Raw genomic sequence first — 17,200 nt, 5'->3', positions numbered from 1 at the left:
GGTTTCCCGCGCATGCGCAGCGCATGCACAAAACCGGCACTTTCATTGGGCCTACGCGTGAGTACTCACCCGTGGGGACCCGAAGTTCTGGCCCATTATAGCCACTAATGAATCCAATAGGGAAATCAGGAGAAATGTCTTTACCCAGAGAGTGGTTAGAATGTGGAACTCGCTACCACAGGGAGTAGTTGAGGCCAATAGCATAGATGCATTTAAGGGGAAACTAGATAAGCACATGAAGGAGAAAGGTATAGAAGGATCTATTGATGGGGTTAGATGAAGAAGGGAAGCTCGTGTGGAGCATAAATACCGGCATAGACCTGTTGGGCCAAATGGCCTGATTCTGTGCTGTAAATACTTTGTAATATGCTTTCTTGACAGACATACCCTTGATGCTCTCTTAAGCCTTGGTTCTCAAGTTTCATTTTTTACTTGAATCAGATCAAAAGATTGGGTGAAATTAGTTGCGAGGAACTGCATGATTTTTCAGGTCAAAAATATTAAAAGAGCCTTTGTAATCGTAGAACAGACAAGATCCTTTAAATAAGTAATAATCCTTACATCTGTCTTCACCAAGTCCAATATTAAACGCTGCTGTGCATCATTAGCTGCATCTTCAGCACCTCCTCCCACTATGGAACGTCAGCTGTCTGTGCATGTCCAAGGTGACGGAAGGTGTGTCCACTGTTGATGCTCCAATCGGTATGTCAAATGAAGAGCTTTAGGCATGTTACAACATCAGTATGTTGCTGTTTTCAAGATTATAACACTATTTCTGAGGTAATTATTGGATTTAATCGGGGTTAGCCCTACAAACAAAAGGCTTAAATTTACCACACACAGTTTCCATAAGTATCTACTCTTTAAGTACATTACAGTATTCTCAACAGATGTATTGCCATTTTCTTGCCACCCTCCAAGCATGTGTTGACAGCTGTCTGCAGTTCTCCCTCGAATCACTATCTGTGCTGTAACCAGTGGCTCATCCTCTGATCTTACTTGTACACTGTTCCTTCTCCAAATCAATTATAAATGACCCCCTGCACTCATCATCCAACCCTACCCACTCTTGCTGATGGGTTCACTATACATCGATGAGCTTCCTTCAGATTGCATGCCTTCAGTATGCACAACCTTCTTTTCTTTCGCAGTGCAGTAGCCGAATCTTCATCTGCTTTGTGGCCTTCGATGGAGGGATAAAAATCCGGTTTCTTTCCATCTTCATAGTCTTTAACCAGTTCAATTCTCACCTTTTGATGGTTGCACTCTTGATCTTTCTTCATCTATTGACATTCACTCATTAGCTTCTCTCAGCTCAAATGGAGCACCCCATTGCTAAAGCTGCTTCCAAGAAGCTCAGGCTCCTTGTTTGTACTAAACACTCTTCCCTTCAGTATCACTTAATGCTTTATGAAACCCAGGTTGGTCAAAAATTTAAATACTGCTTCCATATCTGGGCAACACCTGTCCTGTGCCATCTAGAAAAGAAATAACTTGCATTTATATAGCACTTTTCATGACCTCAGGACATTTATATCCAATGATGAAGCACTTTTGAAGCGTAGCCACTGTTGTAAATGTCAATAATATGTTTTAGTGATGTTAGTTGAAGGATAAATATTGGCCAGAACTCCCCTGCTCCTCTTCGAAATAGTGCCGAGGGATATTTTGCATTCACCTGAGAGGGCAGATGGGGCCTTGGTTTAACGTCACATCTGAAGGCTGGCATCTCCGACACTCCCTCGGTACTACACTGGGAGTGTCAGCCTGGATTATGGGCTCAAATCTCTGAAGTGGGACTCGAACCCACAACCTTCTGAATCCGAGGCGAGAGCGCTATCCACTGAGCCACGACCAAATTCTGCCTCCCTGAGGACAGAGCAGTGTCAGAGAGGTAGAAATGAGGATGAAGTGAGATTGGGGGGTGGGTTGGGGAGGGGAAGCCCAAGAGGCACCAAACAATGGCTTGACCTTTCCAGCCTGATGCTTCAAAGCAATGGATTGCTGCTGATCAGGAAGCATAATAAGATCAAAGGTAACTCTCCCAGGCTGAAGCCAAATTGATTGCTAGAGATCAAAGAATTTGGGAATGGAGACAGGGTGTGGGGGGGGGGGTTGCAGTATGTCAGAGGTAATTGATTCCATTACTCTACTACATCATGAAGCATCTAAGTGGACACTGGATGCCAGGGTTAAACAGAAATCAGTTAGGATGAAGCCTCCTGTGCTGATGGTCAGCAATGGAAACAGTTTAAAGGGACAGTAAGAATAGAGAAGGGACGAACAGCAGCAGGCAATGCAGAATGAGGGAGCTGAAAGAAGTCTCCATAATAATATATCTTAAAACAAAGGCAGGACAAGACAGCTAAGAGGTCATTGGGATGGTAGAATGGGGAAATGATCCTTACCAAATGGAATAGGATGCTGCAGAATAGTGGGAAAGAGTTGGAACCTGAACAGATGCAGTAAAGGAGCAACAAGAGACACAAAGCTTTAATCTTGGTCATGTTACTGACGATCTAATCTGAGCATAGCCTTTCAGACCTGAAAAAGCTGTTTAGAAGGTGTTAATTGATGAGAGACTCAGAATCCAGGGAACAACTACATTACCGAGTGTAATGTATCCAAGTTTGCAAATGATACAAAGCTAGGTGGGAATATAAACTGTGAGGAGAACACAGAGAGCCTGCAAAGGGATATAGGCAGGTTAAGTGAGTGGGCAATAAGGTGGCAGATGCAGTATAATGTGTGGAAATGTGAGGTTATTCACTTTGGTAGGAAGAATCGAAAAACAATATTTTTTAAATTGAGAGAAACTATTAAATGTTGGTGTTCAGAGAGACTTAGGTGTCCTTGTACAGGAAACACAAAGAATTATCATGCAGGTACAGCAAGCAATTAGGAAGGCAAATGGCATGTTGGCCTTTATTACAAGGGGGTTGGAGGAGTACAAGAGTAAAGAAATCTTGCTACAATTGTACAGGGCTTTGGTGAGACCTCACCTGGAGTACTGTGCACATTTTTAGTCTCCTTATCTGAGGTGGTGCAAAGAAGGTTCACTAGGTTGATCCCTGGGATGAGAGAGTTGTCCTATGAGGAGAGATTGAGTCGATTGGGCCTATACTCTCAAGTTTAGAAGAATGAGAGGTGATCTCATTGGAACATAAGATTCTGAGGAGGATTGATAGAGTAGGTGCTGAGAGGTTGTTTTCCCTGGCTGGAGAGTCTAGCACTAGGGGGCATAGTCTCAGGATAAGGGGTCGGCCATTTAGGACTGAGATGAGGAGGAATTCCTTCACTCAGAGGGTGGTGAATCTTTGGATTTCTCTACCCCAGAGGGCTGTGGAGGCTCAGTCGTTGAGTATATTCAAGGCTGAGATAGATAGGCCTAGAAATTCAGTATAGCCACGTTTGGGACGCTACAGCATGGCGTTCGCTAACTTTTGCGCCCGGCGCAACTTAGCGCCACCTTCGCCGATATTCAGTTGCATCGCCACAAGAGGTTGCTGCTGCGCTAAAGCAGGCGATGCACGACTATCATTAGGTGCTAAGCCGGCGATCCGGGGCGCAAACACCGAAGGCGGGCACAGCGCAGGTGCGGCGAGGTGCTCATTGAGGGCAGACAGTCAGGCGCCGGTCAGCACTTAAAGGGAGAGGGTGGAATTGCTTGGCTGCCACGCCCTGCACACTGCAGCCCTAAGGCAAGGCCTGAACACTGCTTCTGGAACAGCTCCACGCCCAGGAGAATGGAGAAGGCCAGGGAGAGAGCGCAGCGCTTCGGCGAGGGTGACCTGAGGCTGCTGGTTGGCGCAGTGGACCGCAGGCGCCATATCCTCTTCCCTGAGGGTGGCAGGAGGCTGCTGCCCGCCGAATATCGGAAAGCATGGAGGGATGTGGCAAACAGGGTCACGTCCAACAGCGTGGTTGGCAGGACACCAACCCAGTGCCGGAAAAAATTCAACGACCTCACTCGGGTTGTCAGGGTGAGTACCCTTTCCAGTATCCTCCTCATCCCTGCATGTGCACCTCACTTTATGGCCAAACAGGTCTGAAAGCCCTAATGGCCAGCCCTCATCCAGCAGCTATGGGACTGTCATGAAAAGCACTTGCGCAATCAGGACTTTAGACATTGTCAGGGCTATTCGACCATGGGAGGCAGTGCGGGCAAGATCAGGGCTTGACACTGTCAGGGCTAATCGAACATGGGAGGCAGTGTGGGCAAGATCAGGGCTTGACACTGTCAGGGCTAATCGAACATGGGAGGCAGTGCGGGCAAGATCAGGGCTTGACACTGTACTTAGAGGCGGTCCTTTCTCTTGCAGGCCAAGCTGGCGCATAACAGAAGACAGCAGCGACAGACCGGGGGAGGCCGTCCTGACCTGAAACAGCTGAGCGACCTCGAGCAGCGAGTGGAGCGGATCATGGCAGGCCGGCTGAGTGGCCCCGTCGTCACTGGAGATGCTGACCCTGTTCTGGGCACCAATGGTAAGGTCATCACCTTTTTGACCTCTCCCTTTCCACTTGCGCCTCACACCAGCATCCTTTGCCACTGTCGAACCAATGCAGTGCACAGCAGCACTCATGCCTCCCTCGCTGCCGCCCTGTCCTCACTCTAAAGCAACTCTTGTGCCTCCCTGCTTTCAGATGGTGACTCGCCAGGTGAGGAGGCGGCCCCTCAAGCTGGCACTGTGTCCGAGTCAGACATAGAGGAGGAGGAAGAGGAAGCCAGCCCATCAGGGACACCCTCAGCTGAGGCAGCCCATGGCCATGATGGTGACACGTCTTCCCTGGAGGGGAGCAGGGGGGAAGGGTCGGAGGATAGTGAAGCTCCGGGGACCAGCGGGCTGCAGCAACGCGGGAGGGGTGGGGAAGCTCGGCGGCCTTCTCCCCGGAGGGTGAGTGCGGCCTCCAGTCCTGCTACGGTGAGCGCAGAGGAGGTGCGGCTCCCAGCGGAAATGGGCGCCCAGGCTGAGCGCAGGCACACTGAGCTCATGGCTGCAGTGGCAAGGATGCCTGACTCCATAGAGTCACTGGCAAGGAGTGTGCAACAATTCAGTGCAGCACAGGCCAGGAGTCTGTAACAATTCAGTGCAGCACAGGCCAGGAGTCTGCAGGACATCGCGGCAGCACAGGTTAGGAGTCAGCAGGACTTCGCTGCTTCACAGGCGGCTTCTAGCCAAGTGCTCAGTCGTGCCGTGCATTCACTGGCTGCTGTCATGCAGACACAGACCAGGGCCACACGGGCACTAACTGCTGCCACACTCGCTGGATCGGCCAGGCATCGCTGGGGCACTCGCTGTGCCGCAGCAGCCCAGCAGTCTGTGCCTCAGCAGATTGCTGCGCATGCTGCAGTGCTGGCCCGTGCGCATGCCAATGTATCAGCCGACCAGGGAGTGCCTGTGATCTGTCAGGTTGGCAGCATTCCTGCAGCCAACACTGTCACTCCTCCATTGCAGCTGCCACCAGCTGTTGGACAGACTGCTGCCGCCCAAGCAGAGTTGGAGCAGTCAGCAGCCGGCCCCTCCAGTCCCAGAGCTGGTCCAGGCCGACCCCCAAGGGCATCTGCCGTCTCATCATCTGACCCTCAGCAGCCTTCCCCCAGCCTTGCTGCAGCCACTGGGGTCCCATTGAGGAGGAGCTGCAGGGCGGGTAGGGGCCAGTCATGGACGCGAAACGGATCACCCTCGCAGGGGAAAAAGTAGAAGGTGTGGCCAAATGTTTTGTTTTACTTGTAAAGGCCGAGACTGGTGTATTTGTTTTACTTGTAAAGGCCGAGACTGGTGTATTTGTTTTACTTGTAAAGGCCGAGACTGGTGTATTTGTGTTTTTGGGGGGGGTTTCTCTCCATTAGTTTGTCATGTGGGAAGGGCACAGAGGTATCACAGTAAAAAAAAAAAAAATTCTTAAATCGCACTGTCCATGCTTTCTTTTGGAAGTCCTGGTTGCCCTGCTCAGCTGAGGGCTTGTGGAGCGGCTACATTCATCTTCTGCCATTGGCACAAGCCATTCCCTGAGAGGGGGCCTAGAACCGACTTGCAATAAGCCGCCGACGGGTGGCCCTTGCACTTTCTGCCTCCCTCCTGTGCTGGTCCTCCTCCTCCTCCTCCTCTGGTGGTCCTCCAATGTCTGCTGGCAGTGGCTGAGTCCTGCGGATAGCCAGGTTGTGCAGCATGCAGCACACGACAACGAAATGGGAGACTCGCTCAGGCGAGTACTGTAGGGCTCCCCCGGAACAATCCAGACAGCGGAACCGTTGCTTCAGCACGCCGATTGTTTGCTCAATGATGTTCCTGGTTGCTTGACGGCTGTCATTGTATCCCTCTTCAGCAGGGGTGCTGGGCGCACGGAGCGGGGTCATCAGCCAGGTGCACAAAGGATAGCCTTTGTCCCCGAGAAGCCATCCTCGTGGGTGAGGCTGGGCCTCGAACATGTCTGCCACAGAAGTCTGGCGCAGGATGAAGGCATCGTGACTGCTGCCTGGAAAGCGGGCATTGACAGCTAGGATGAGCTGCCTGTGGTCACACACCAACTGCACATTGAGCGAATGGTAGCCCTTCTGGTTGCGGTAATCCTCGGCATTCTCTAGAGGTGCCCGCAAAGCCACATGCGTGCAGTCAATGGCGCCCTGCACCATGGGGAAGCCCGCTAATGCTGCAAAGCCCATTGCACGCTCTTGCTGCTTGTCAACGGTCATGGGGAAGGAGATGAACTGACGTCTCCTTCTGAAAAGGGCATTGGTCACCTGGCGGATGCAGCAATGTACCGCAAACTGGGAGATGTTGGAAATGTCCCCAGTAGCGGATTGGAAGGAGCCGGTGACATAGAAGTTGAGAGTCACCGTCGCCTTCACTGCCACCGACAGAGACGTCCTGCTCCTCAGCTGTGGCTGCAGATCTCCGCGAAGCAGGTGGCAGATCTCCGTGACCACCGCCCTTCTGAATCGCAGCCTCCGAACACACTGCTCCTCCGACATGTTCAGATATGAGAACTGCTGGCGGTATACCCTGGGTGGGTAAGGCCTCCTTTGCCGACGCCTGTTGCCCCTTCTCCGTCTGGCCATGACTGGCACTCTCTCATGGCGTCTCTGAGCCCTTTGGATGCAATGGAGAAGCCCAACGTTTCCACCCATTGCAGCCCCCATTATATGTTTCCAATCAATGCTATGACACTGAAGTTAAAGACAAGTGCAAAGCTGTGGCCTGAAGCCACAAGTACCTGTGCGAGTGTTGAGCCAAACCAGAAAGCTCTCTACCTTTGTCTCTCTCCAAAGATCCGTCTCTCACAAAGAAGGAGTGGTGCAAAATGGCTGCCATTTATACTGCAGGAGGAGTCCCCTTTAATTAGTGCCCCCCGCGCCCCGCAGCGACTGGGAACCGTTCCCCTCTACCAGTCGCTAGGGGCGCCAGGCACACAATAGGCCGGCGCCACTGAATTTCCGGTTCGGGGCGCACAAAGGGCGTTGCACCATGAAATGACGTCAGGATCTGCGCGCGCAGCTGAGCGCGCGCAAAGGTTTTGCACCGCCGCTAAATCTTAACTGAAGTTCGCGAGAGGCGCAGATCGCGCTGCGCCCGGGCGCTAGCCGCTTAGCACCCCACTTCTCCTCCTCCTAAGGCGCTAGCGGCTGGCGCAAACAACTGCATTTCTAGGCCATAGACTTTTGGAATCAAGGGATATGCGGATCGGGCGGGAAAGTGGAATTGAGGTCGAAGATGATCCATGATCTTACTGAATGGTGCAGCAGGCTCGAGGGGCCATATGGCCTACTCCTGCTCCTATTTCTTATGTTAACTCACTGCTCTGAACAATTAAACTCTGCACAATCTGATATTTTTATCATCTGATGGCTTCATCATCAACCATGTTCAGAGCCTGTCTCTCTGCAGCCCAGTTACACCCTCTCAACTGGACCAGCTCCACTCCACAGTGAGGCCTGTATCAATGATACCCAGTTACATGGCCTCTCTAACCAGGTGGAAATACTCCAGTTTGCAGTGAGGTCTGTCTCAATGGTTTCCTGTCGCATGATCTCATGATTATGAGCCAAACTAGCTCCAGTCCAAAGTGAGAGCTGTCTTTCTGTGAGTCCTAGTTACACAGTCTCTCTCTAACCTCCTGGCCGAGATACAGTTGAGTCCCCAATGAGTCCTTTCTCGGTTGCAGAGTCTCAGAATCACAACCTTGACTAGGAGCTCCAGATTAAATCGCTGGTAATCAAGAAAAAAGGGGGGGGGCGGAGTGACAGGTCCCAAGTAATTTACACCATCGCTTAAAATAATGTGGAACGTCAGGTGTGTGTGTGCGCATGTGTGCGGCATGTATGTATACGGCAGACGCACACGCATGCATCTATCCACGTTTATTCTCTGTTCACCTGTATGCTTCTCTAATACAAAGCTCTGTTTAAACTAAAATGTATTCTGCTAAATTTAATAGCTTTAATTGCTGAAAATACACTGCAGGTCAGTTCATAGAATCATACAGGAGGACGCCATTCATCATCGTGCCTGTGCCGGCTCTTTGAAAGAGCTAGCCAATTAGTACCGCTCCCCTGCTCTTGCCTCCTAGCCCTGCAGATCTTTCCTTTTCAAGTATATATTCAATTCCCTTTTGAATACTACTATTGAATCTGCATCCACCACCCTTTCAGGCAGTGAATTCCAGATGACAATAACTCGCTGCATAAAATAATTCTCCTCATCTCCCTCCTGGTTTTTTTTTGCCAATTACCATTAAATCTGTGTCCTCTGGTTACCGACCCTCCTGCCAGTGGAAACAGTTTCTCCTTATTTACTCTATCAAAACCCTTCATATTTTTGAACTCCTCTGTTAAAACTCCCCTTAACCTTCTCTGCTCTAAGGAGAACAACTGCAGCTTCTCCAGTCTGTCTACATAACTGAAGGCCTTCATCCCTGGTACCATTCTGGTAAATCTCCTATGCAACCTTGACATCCTTCCTAAAGTGTGATGCCCGGAATTGGACGCGATACTCCAGCTGAGGTCAAACCAGTGATTTCTAAAGGTTTAGCAATAACTTCCTTGCTTTTGTACTCTATGCCTCTGTTTGTAAAACCATGGATCCTGTATGCTTTTTATTTTAACAGCCTTATCTGTAGTTGGATACAGTTAGTATATCTGTAAAGAGAAAAGGCAAATGATGACATTCCAGATGCTAGCCCTTCACCAGTCTGATGAAGTATGCACTCGAAAAGCCATAACCTGCCCTTTCCCTATAGAATGATACAGCACAGGAAAAGACCATTCAGCCCATCGTGCCTGTGTCGGCTTTACAGATGCCGACTGACCCACTGTGTATTCCCAGCACTTTCTGATATTTTATTTCCAATTGCTAGGATTTGCAGTTGTGCCTTTTAATTTAATGGGTTTTTTTTGGTCAAGCCATCAACAGGAGGGGCATGATTCGAGGCAAAACATTCCGCCACCCCCCATTCTTCCCGCTTTCTTCCACTCCATCAAATACCCTCCTCCAGAGGACTCCATGGGGCTCGAGTTCACTTTCCCGCTGTGCTATCGAGCAGCAGCGACCTGCCAGTCCCCTGAAGTGTAAAGAATAAGCTGAGCTGTCGCCTTCTACTCAACCCCATTACCTTTACTCAGTGAACCTGTCTCCCAGAAGAGGTTGAAATTTGAACTCCTTCCCTGTCTGCCCGGCTCTACTCAATCTCATTAACTACAAAGTAGCCTTCACATGGAAACATCTGTGCTTCTCGGGCAGTGCGCACCTGGCTGATTGAAATTAAAACCAACTGCTTTCCTCACCATTCAGTTGTATTTACTATAAACAGTGCATTTCATGTGAGTGCATGCCTGTTAGATATCAACCACTTAAAAAAAAAAAAAAAATACCCAAACGATTTCCTTTCCGCACATCCAGTATTGCTGGACTTACCCAGGAGAAGGTTTATAATTAACCCTCAAAGTTCCACTTTCCAATCAGTAAGGTTTGCAGCTGATCTCTGGCAGAAAGCTCTGGAAATAAAGAATGAAGGCTTTCTGGGGCCTTCCCTCCGCTCTGTACATCAACAACTTTTATTTCTATAGCGCCTTTAATGTCGTAAAATGTCCTTAGGCGCTTCACAGTAGCGTAACCGGATAAAAAGTGACACCGAGCCATAAAAGGAGATATTAGGGCAGGTGACTGGACACAAAGCTAGGTTCTAAGGAGCGTCTTAAAGGAGGACAGAGAGGTGGAGAGGTTTTGGGAGGGAATTCCAGAGCTTAGGACCTAGGCCGCCAATGTTTGGATGAAGGAAGTAGATGTGCAAGAGGCCAGAGTTGGAGGGACACAGAATTCCTGGAGGAGGTTACAGAGATATGGAGGGGCAAGGCCATGTAAGTATTTGAACATGAAGATAAGAATTTTAAAATGGGGGTATTGCTGGACCGGAAGCCAATGTAGGTCAGCGAGCACAGGGGCGATGGGTGAATGGGAAATGGTGCGAGTTAGGATACGGGCAGAAGGGTTTTGGGTGACAGTGAGAGACTGAGACACTGAAGTGACTGCAGTATTTGCAGCTTGTAGCTGATTACATCTAGGGCTCCTCAAGCTTAACATTGATCCTGCTCACTGACTGCTTCCTTATCAACCGGAGCACTAAAAAATCAAAGACACGTCCTGATTCAAATCTTTACATTTTATGTAGTACTCGCCTCTCAACAAAACAATTATTCCATTGGTTGAAATAGTGTGCACCTTCATCAGCTCGTCCTGTGTGTACACCTGTAGGAATTGCTGATCTTAATAAATATTTAAGTCTCATTTTGTGATTTTTAACTACACTTGAGCAGTGATATCCTTTTCCTTTCCGCTGGTCTGTACCAGCTGTGCACCTGTTGTGGCCTGCCCTTGCAGAGGAAGATTCACTTCCATTTTTTTCAGTGTTTCATTATGGTTTTTCTCCAAACAACTTTTAATCGAACTGTGCTAGTCCGTAACCCACAAACTGCAGCTCAATTGTTTAATGAGCTAAACACTGATGTGTGATCCTAGTAAGTCATTGTTTCAGGTTTGATTCTATATCTCGGTTGATGTTGGCTTCTCAGCCAAAGCAGCAGTTGGGACACTACTATTAGACTTTGGGCTGGGGATGGAGAGAGGGCATCGGCTAGGGTTCCTGCTCCTGGTGTCAGCCGTGGCTCAGTGGGTAGCACTCTTGCCTCTGAGTCAGAAGATCGTGAGTTAAAACCCCACTCCAGAGATCTGACCACAAAAAAATCTAGGCTTATAACTCCCAGTGCAGCACTGAGGGCGTGCTGCACTTTTAGAGGTGCCGTCTTTTGGATGAGACGTTAAACCAGGTGGATATAAAAGATCCCATGGCATTATTTTGAAGAAGAGCAGGGGAGTTCTCCCTGATGTCCTGGTCAATATTTGTCCCTCAACATCATGAAAACAGATTATCTGCTCATTATCACGTTGCTGTTTGTGGGATCTTGCTGTTGGCAAATTGGCTGCCACATTTCCTACATTACATTAGTGACTACACTTCAAAAGTACTTCATTGGCTGGAAACGCTATGGGATGTCCTGAGGTCGTGAAAGGCCCTATATAAATGCAAGTCTTTCTTCTAATTTACTATCAAGTGACTCCTGCTGGAATGTTGACTTCAAGTAAGGACACATCCTGACTCAGCTGTCACTTTTTCCATGGTCAAATAGCGTGTTGATATTCACTGTCCAGAATCACAAATGAAGAATAGTCATCAAGATGACAAATCATACCCTAGCACCTTCAGGTGAGGAGACATAAACCAACCGAACCCCAGGGACAGTCGGCGCTTTTAGGAGAGGAGAGAGAAACCAACTGTACCTCAGGGAGAGTCAAAGCCTTGACTAAATGAGAGAGACAAGACAAACCAACTGCACCCTAGGGGGAGTCAGAGAAAACTGGCCAAAACAAAAGGCTCCCTTAGATTTAAAACAGCTTGATAAGTGACATCCTTTTGGACATTGGATAAGTTTAAAAACTCAGCATCACACGGGATTCCCAATGTTTGTGCATGAAGAGTAACTTGAACATTGCGTTCCATTTGCACCATCACAAAAGCTCCCTGAGAAAGGCCTCTCTTTCTGGACACAATCTCCTCCCTTGGAGCTGCACCCATTACTGCAGTAGTCCCGAATCAGTCCCCAAATTACCATCCTTTTCATGTCCTTCCCTCACCTGGGACTCATTACCGAGAGCTCTTTGCCTGTGCCCTAGGCGTCCTTGCTGCACGGGGCTGATCAGAGAGCTGTAAGCAGCCAGCCGCAAGCAGCTGCAGGGGCCGAGATGCTATTTTTAAAAGAAAGAAGCTGATCTGACTCCTTGATGTTAATCTTGGTGATGGGTGCAAAATGGCCAGTCGGGAGGAGCTGCAAATATTTGATGTATACCCGACACCAGCCTCCATATGCTGCAAAGCTCCTGCAAATGGTTCCACTGTCTTTTTAAAAAATTATTCTTTAAATAATTTGAACTGCTTCACAGACTCCCTGCTGATCGCAAGCTCTGTGTTAACCAACTCCACCGTTCCCCGGATGTGCAGAGGCACCAACCTAAAGACAAACCTCGCTCCAATCTTAGTTTTTCCAACTGTTGAAGAATTTTACAGCACAGAAACAGGCCATTCAGCCCAACTGGTCCATGACAGTGTTTATGCTCCAAACGAGCTTCATCCAAACCCTATCAGCATATCCTTCTATTCCTTTCTCCCTCATGTACTTACCTAGTTTCCTCTTAAATGCAAATCACTAAACGTTGCGACACAGATTAGCAAAGCCATAAAAAAGCAAACCAAGCACTAGGGTTTATTTCTAGAGGGATAGAATTGAAAAGTAGGGATGTTATGCTAAACCTGTATCGAACCTTGGTTAGATCACACTTGGAGCACTGCGTACAGTTCTGGTCGCCATATAAAAAGGATATAGAGGCACTGGAGAGGGTGCAGAGAAGATTTACAAGGATGATACCAGAAATGCGAGGGTATACATACAGTATCAGGAAAGGATGAGCAGGCTGGGTCTCTTTTCTCTTGAAAAAAGAAACTGAGGGCTGACCTAATAGAGGTCTTCAAAATTTTAAAGGTTTTGACAGAGTGGATACGGAGGAAATGTTTCCACTTGTGGGGAAGAGCATAACTAGAGGCCATCAATATAAGATAGTCACCAAGAAATCCAATAGGGAATTCAGAAGAAACTTCTTTACCCAAAGAGTGGTGAGAATGTGGAACTCGCTACCACAGGGAGTGGTTGAAGCGAATAGTATAGATGCATTTAAGGGGAGGCTAGACAAGCATATGAGGAAAAAGGGAATAGAGGGTTACGCTGATAGATTTAGATGAGGAAAGACGGGAGAAGACTCGTGTGGAGCATGGACTGGTTGGGCCTAAGGGTCTGTTTCTGTGCCGTATATCCTATGCATCTATGCGATTCGCCTCAATTACTCTCTGTGGTCTCAAATACTCCATATTAAAATCTAAAGCCAGCCACCCAACACTCCTTTATTTGGCACAACCCTCGCACGACAGATTATGCTTCCCATCCTTCTACCTCAGGATTGTGATCTTGCATCCGCCATTGCCCTTGCATTCTATTACTGGAGGGTGAAAGGAAGACAGTGCTATAGAGGTGGCCCTATCCCAGCATTCATAGTGGTAGTTACAGGCCTCTGTTACAACTAAAGTGTCTGTCTTTAAAGAGCTGTTTGTGGGAGCTTGCTGTGTGCAAATTGGATGCCGTATTTCTTGCATTACAACAGTAACTACATTTCAAAAATGCTTCATTGGCTGTAAAGCGCTTTTGGCCGTCCTGAGATGGCAAAAGGCGATATAGAAATGCAAGTTCTTTCTCTATTATATGCGGCCCATACTCTCTCAGGTGCTGAGACTTCTGCTGAAAGGTTTAAATTTGCTCCCCAGGTGAAGCAGTGCTCTCTGCGCTCGCACATCGGTGTAGTGCCCCAGGACACCGTTCTCTTCAACGACAACATTAGGAACAACATCCGGTATGGCAGAGTGACCGCCAATGACGAGGACGTGGAGGAGGCCTCTCGAGCAGCCGATATTCACGAGCAAATAATCACTTTCCCCGATGGTAAGAGACTGTGTTTTGCTTTGGTTTATTCGGTGGTGGGGCAGACACTTTGTACCAAATCACAGCTTCTAAAAGTCCCTGGTTGAAGGTAGCATAGGTTTTCAAACCGGCGTCTCTGGGTCCACGAGGGCACCTTGGGTTCCCCAAGGTCATCAGATTTCTGTACTTGTGGACTTGCTGGCATGTTATTTCTGTTGTTATATTCTAATAAACATTTCTTCTGACGATAGCGCAGTTTCCTTTTGGGTAACTGTCACTGTCCTTCAGAAGTTATGACGGGAGACTCCGGAGTGTGTCAATATTTGCAGAGTCTGCAACCCACTCCGAGCGTGGAAAGACCTACGCTGTTACCACACAGTCCCTCTATTCTCATGAGTAGAGTATAAAGAAGACGTTTCTGAATAGAGGAAAGGTACCCTCCCCGTCAAGATTGTGTGTGAGGGAGGGGATTGCTGAGGCACAGCCTCACAACTTTCTCATGTCTCCCCTGCCCACACATCGCAAACAACTTGCATTTGCATAGCGCCTTTAACGTAGTAAATCGTCCCAAGGCGCTTCATAGGAGAGTAATCAGACAAAGATTGACACCGAGCCTAAGAAGGAGACATTAGGATGTGTGTCCGCAAGCTTGGTCAAAGAGAGAGGTTTTGAGGAGGGTCTTAAAGGAGGAGAGAGAGAGGTAGAGAGTGAAGGCACGGCTGCCAGTGGTGGGGTGAAGGAAATGGGAGATGCACAAGAGGCCAGAATTGGAGAAGCGCAGAGAACTAGGAGGATTGTAGGGTTGGAGGTGGTTATACAGATAGGGAGGGGGCGAGGCCATGGAGGGATTTGAACACAAGGATGACATAGCACTTCAGCAGGCCTCATTACCGAACCATTCCTGTTAAGTCCGTGAATGATTGAGACACGGACCAGCAGGAGTGAAAACAAACAGATCTTTACTGGTGGAAGTCAATAACGAAACTAAACAACAGAGGCTCTCTAGCGCCTTTTATACAGGGGTGGTCACTGCCGGTACTGCAGTCTGAGACCAGTTATTCTCTTAAAGGTACATACACAACAATTCCTCCCCTTTTAGATAAACAGTACATAACATTCATTTAACAACTAATGATAACGAATTACAATCACAATGACTGTTGCTAGATACATTGGTTAAGTTTAAGCAATTATAAGTTCAGTCTTTGAGGAGGCTTCCTGATTCTGTCTGGATAACGCCTCTTTGGGGTATCAGGTTCTTCTGGCAATGTTGAGTCGGAATCAATGTCGTTGTTTGGTTCATCTGCTTCCAATATTACCGGTTCTGCGGTAGCTGCAATTGGAACGTCGATTTCATTACCAGGTGTATCAGATCGTGGTGTGGAGTTGACGTTTTCCAGTGACTCTAGAATCTGGTCAGCATGGCGTCTTACAATGCTCTCCCCAACATCCACGGTATACATGAGAGGTCCTTGTCGTGTACAAATCGTTCCTGGCTGCCATTTCTCAGTGCGGTAGTCCCGGGCCAAAACTGGTTGACCTATCTTAAAACTCCTGGTCGGCCTTTCATTCATATTCTGAAACTGCCTGTTCTCCACATCTCTTCGGACGTTTGGCTTAACCAAATCCAAGCGGCATCGTAGTCTTCGATTGAAGAACATCATGGCTGGAGTTTGGTTGGTAACCGCATGTGTCGCATTCCGGTAGGCAAACAAGAAGTTGTCCACCTTGTGTTGTAGGGGTATATCTTCATTACACATTGCCTTGATAGCCTTCTTGAATGTTTGGACAAACCTCTCGGCCAATCCATTAATGGCTGGATGATATGGGGCAGATGTGTAATGCTTAACACCATTGTTCTTTAAGAACCTCCGGAACTCTTCAGACACAAACTGTGGCCCATTGTCAGAGCAAATCTGTTCAGGCAGCCCATTCCTGGCAAATATGGTTCGTAAAACTGTGATAGTTTTTTCCGTGGTGGTTGAGGACATTTTTATTACCTCTGGCCACTTTGAATGTGCATCCACCGCAATTAAAAACATCGAGTCCATGAAGGGACCAGCAAAATCAATGTGCACCCTTTGCCATGGAGATGAGGGCCACTCCCATGGATGCAGAGGAGCTTGTGGTGGGGCGTTTTGGACCTTCTGGCATCCTGCACAGCTCTTGGTCATCTCTTCGATTTCTCTATCGATTCCCGGCCACCACACAAACGCTCTGGCTAAGCTCTTCATTTTTACCCCACCCAGATGACCCTCATGAAGCTCATTGAGCACTCTATCCGTCAACTTAGGTGGAATTACTACTCTGGATCCACACATCAAGGTTCCTCTGCACACTGACAGCTGTTCTACTTCTCGGCGAGAATGCTGGCAGCAGTGGTTCGCCATGTGCTGGCCATCCCTTCACCGTTAAATCATAGACCCGTGATAGTGTCGGGTCATTCCGTGTTTCCTTTTCCTATGTTTGCATTCGTCACAGGGAGACATTCGACTATGGTCGAGTGGAATAACTCCATTGGATCCACTGCAAGGTCGTCTTCTTCCACCGTCGGCAACGGTAGATGTGAGAATCCATCAGCATTTCCATGCTGTTTAGTTCCTTTGTACTCGATGTCATATTGGTGTACCCCTAGGAAAAGGGACCATCTCTGCAGCCGTTGTGCCGTCATTATCGGTACGCCCTTCTGAGGGTTGAAAATGGAGACGAGAGGTTGATGATCGGTTAGTAGAGTAAATTTTTGACCGTGCAGATAGTGATTGAACTTCTTCACCCCCCACACTAGGCTGAGGGCCTCTCTGTCAATCTGGGCGTAGTTACGCTCGGCAGAAGTTAACGAGCGTGACGCAAAAGCTATCGGCCTCTCCAAACCATCGAGGAATTTATGTGACAGTACCACCCCAATGCCGTAGGGAGACGCATCACACACCAGCCTGATTGGCAGTGCTGGGTTGTAGTGAGCCAATACTTCCTTTGAAGTGATTAAGTCCTTACTCTTCTGAAAAGCACGCTTACAATCATCGCTCCATTTCCATACTACCCGCGTTCGTAGTAGGGCGTTCAGTGGGTGCAGAATTGTCGACAAGTTCGGCAAAAACTTATGATAGTAATTCACCAATCCGAGGA

The 17,200-nt window shown here is 48.3% G+C and overlaps 1 protein-coding gene across 2 annotated transcripts in view; it reads left to right on the top strand.

Moving 5' to 3' along the window:
• LOC147120602 (ATP-binding cassette sub-family B member 6-like) overlaps nt 1-17,200 on the top strand; it is a 276,275-nt gene that overhangs the window by 177,553 nt on the left and 81,522 nt on the right. For both annotated transcript variants that reach the window (XM_085986730.1, XM_085986729.1), the window contains exon 16: nt 13,921-14,095. In XM_085986730.1, coding sequence (XP_085842856.1) covers nt 13,921-14,095 — 175 coding nt within the window. The remainder of the gene's footprint in view (nt 1-13,920; nt 14,096-17,200) is intronic.

The sequence above is a fragment of the Somniosus microcephalus genome, chromosome 4 (assembly GCF_052327205.1).
Source record: "Somniosus microcephalus isolate GS21.2 chromosome 4, FLI_Smic_1.0, whole genome shotgun sequence".
NCBI lineage: Eukaryota > Metazoa > Chordata > Chondrichthyes > Squaliformes > Somniosidae > Somniosus > Somniosus microcephalus.
Note: the sequence above shows the minus strand (reverse complement) of the source record. Positions and strands in the feature narration are given on the sequence as shown.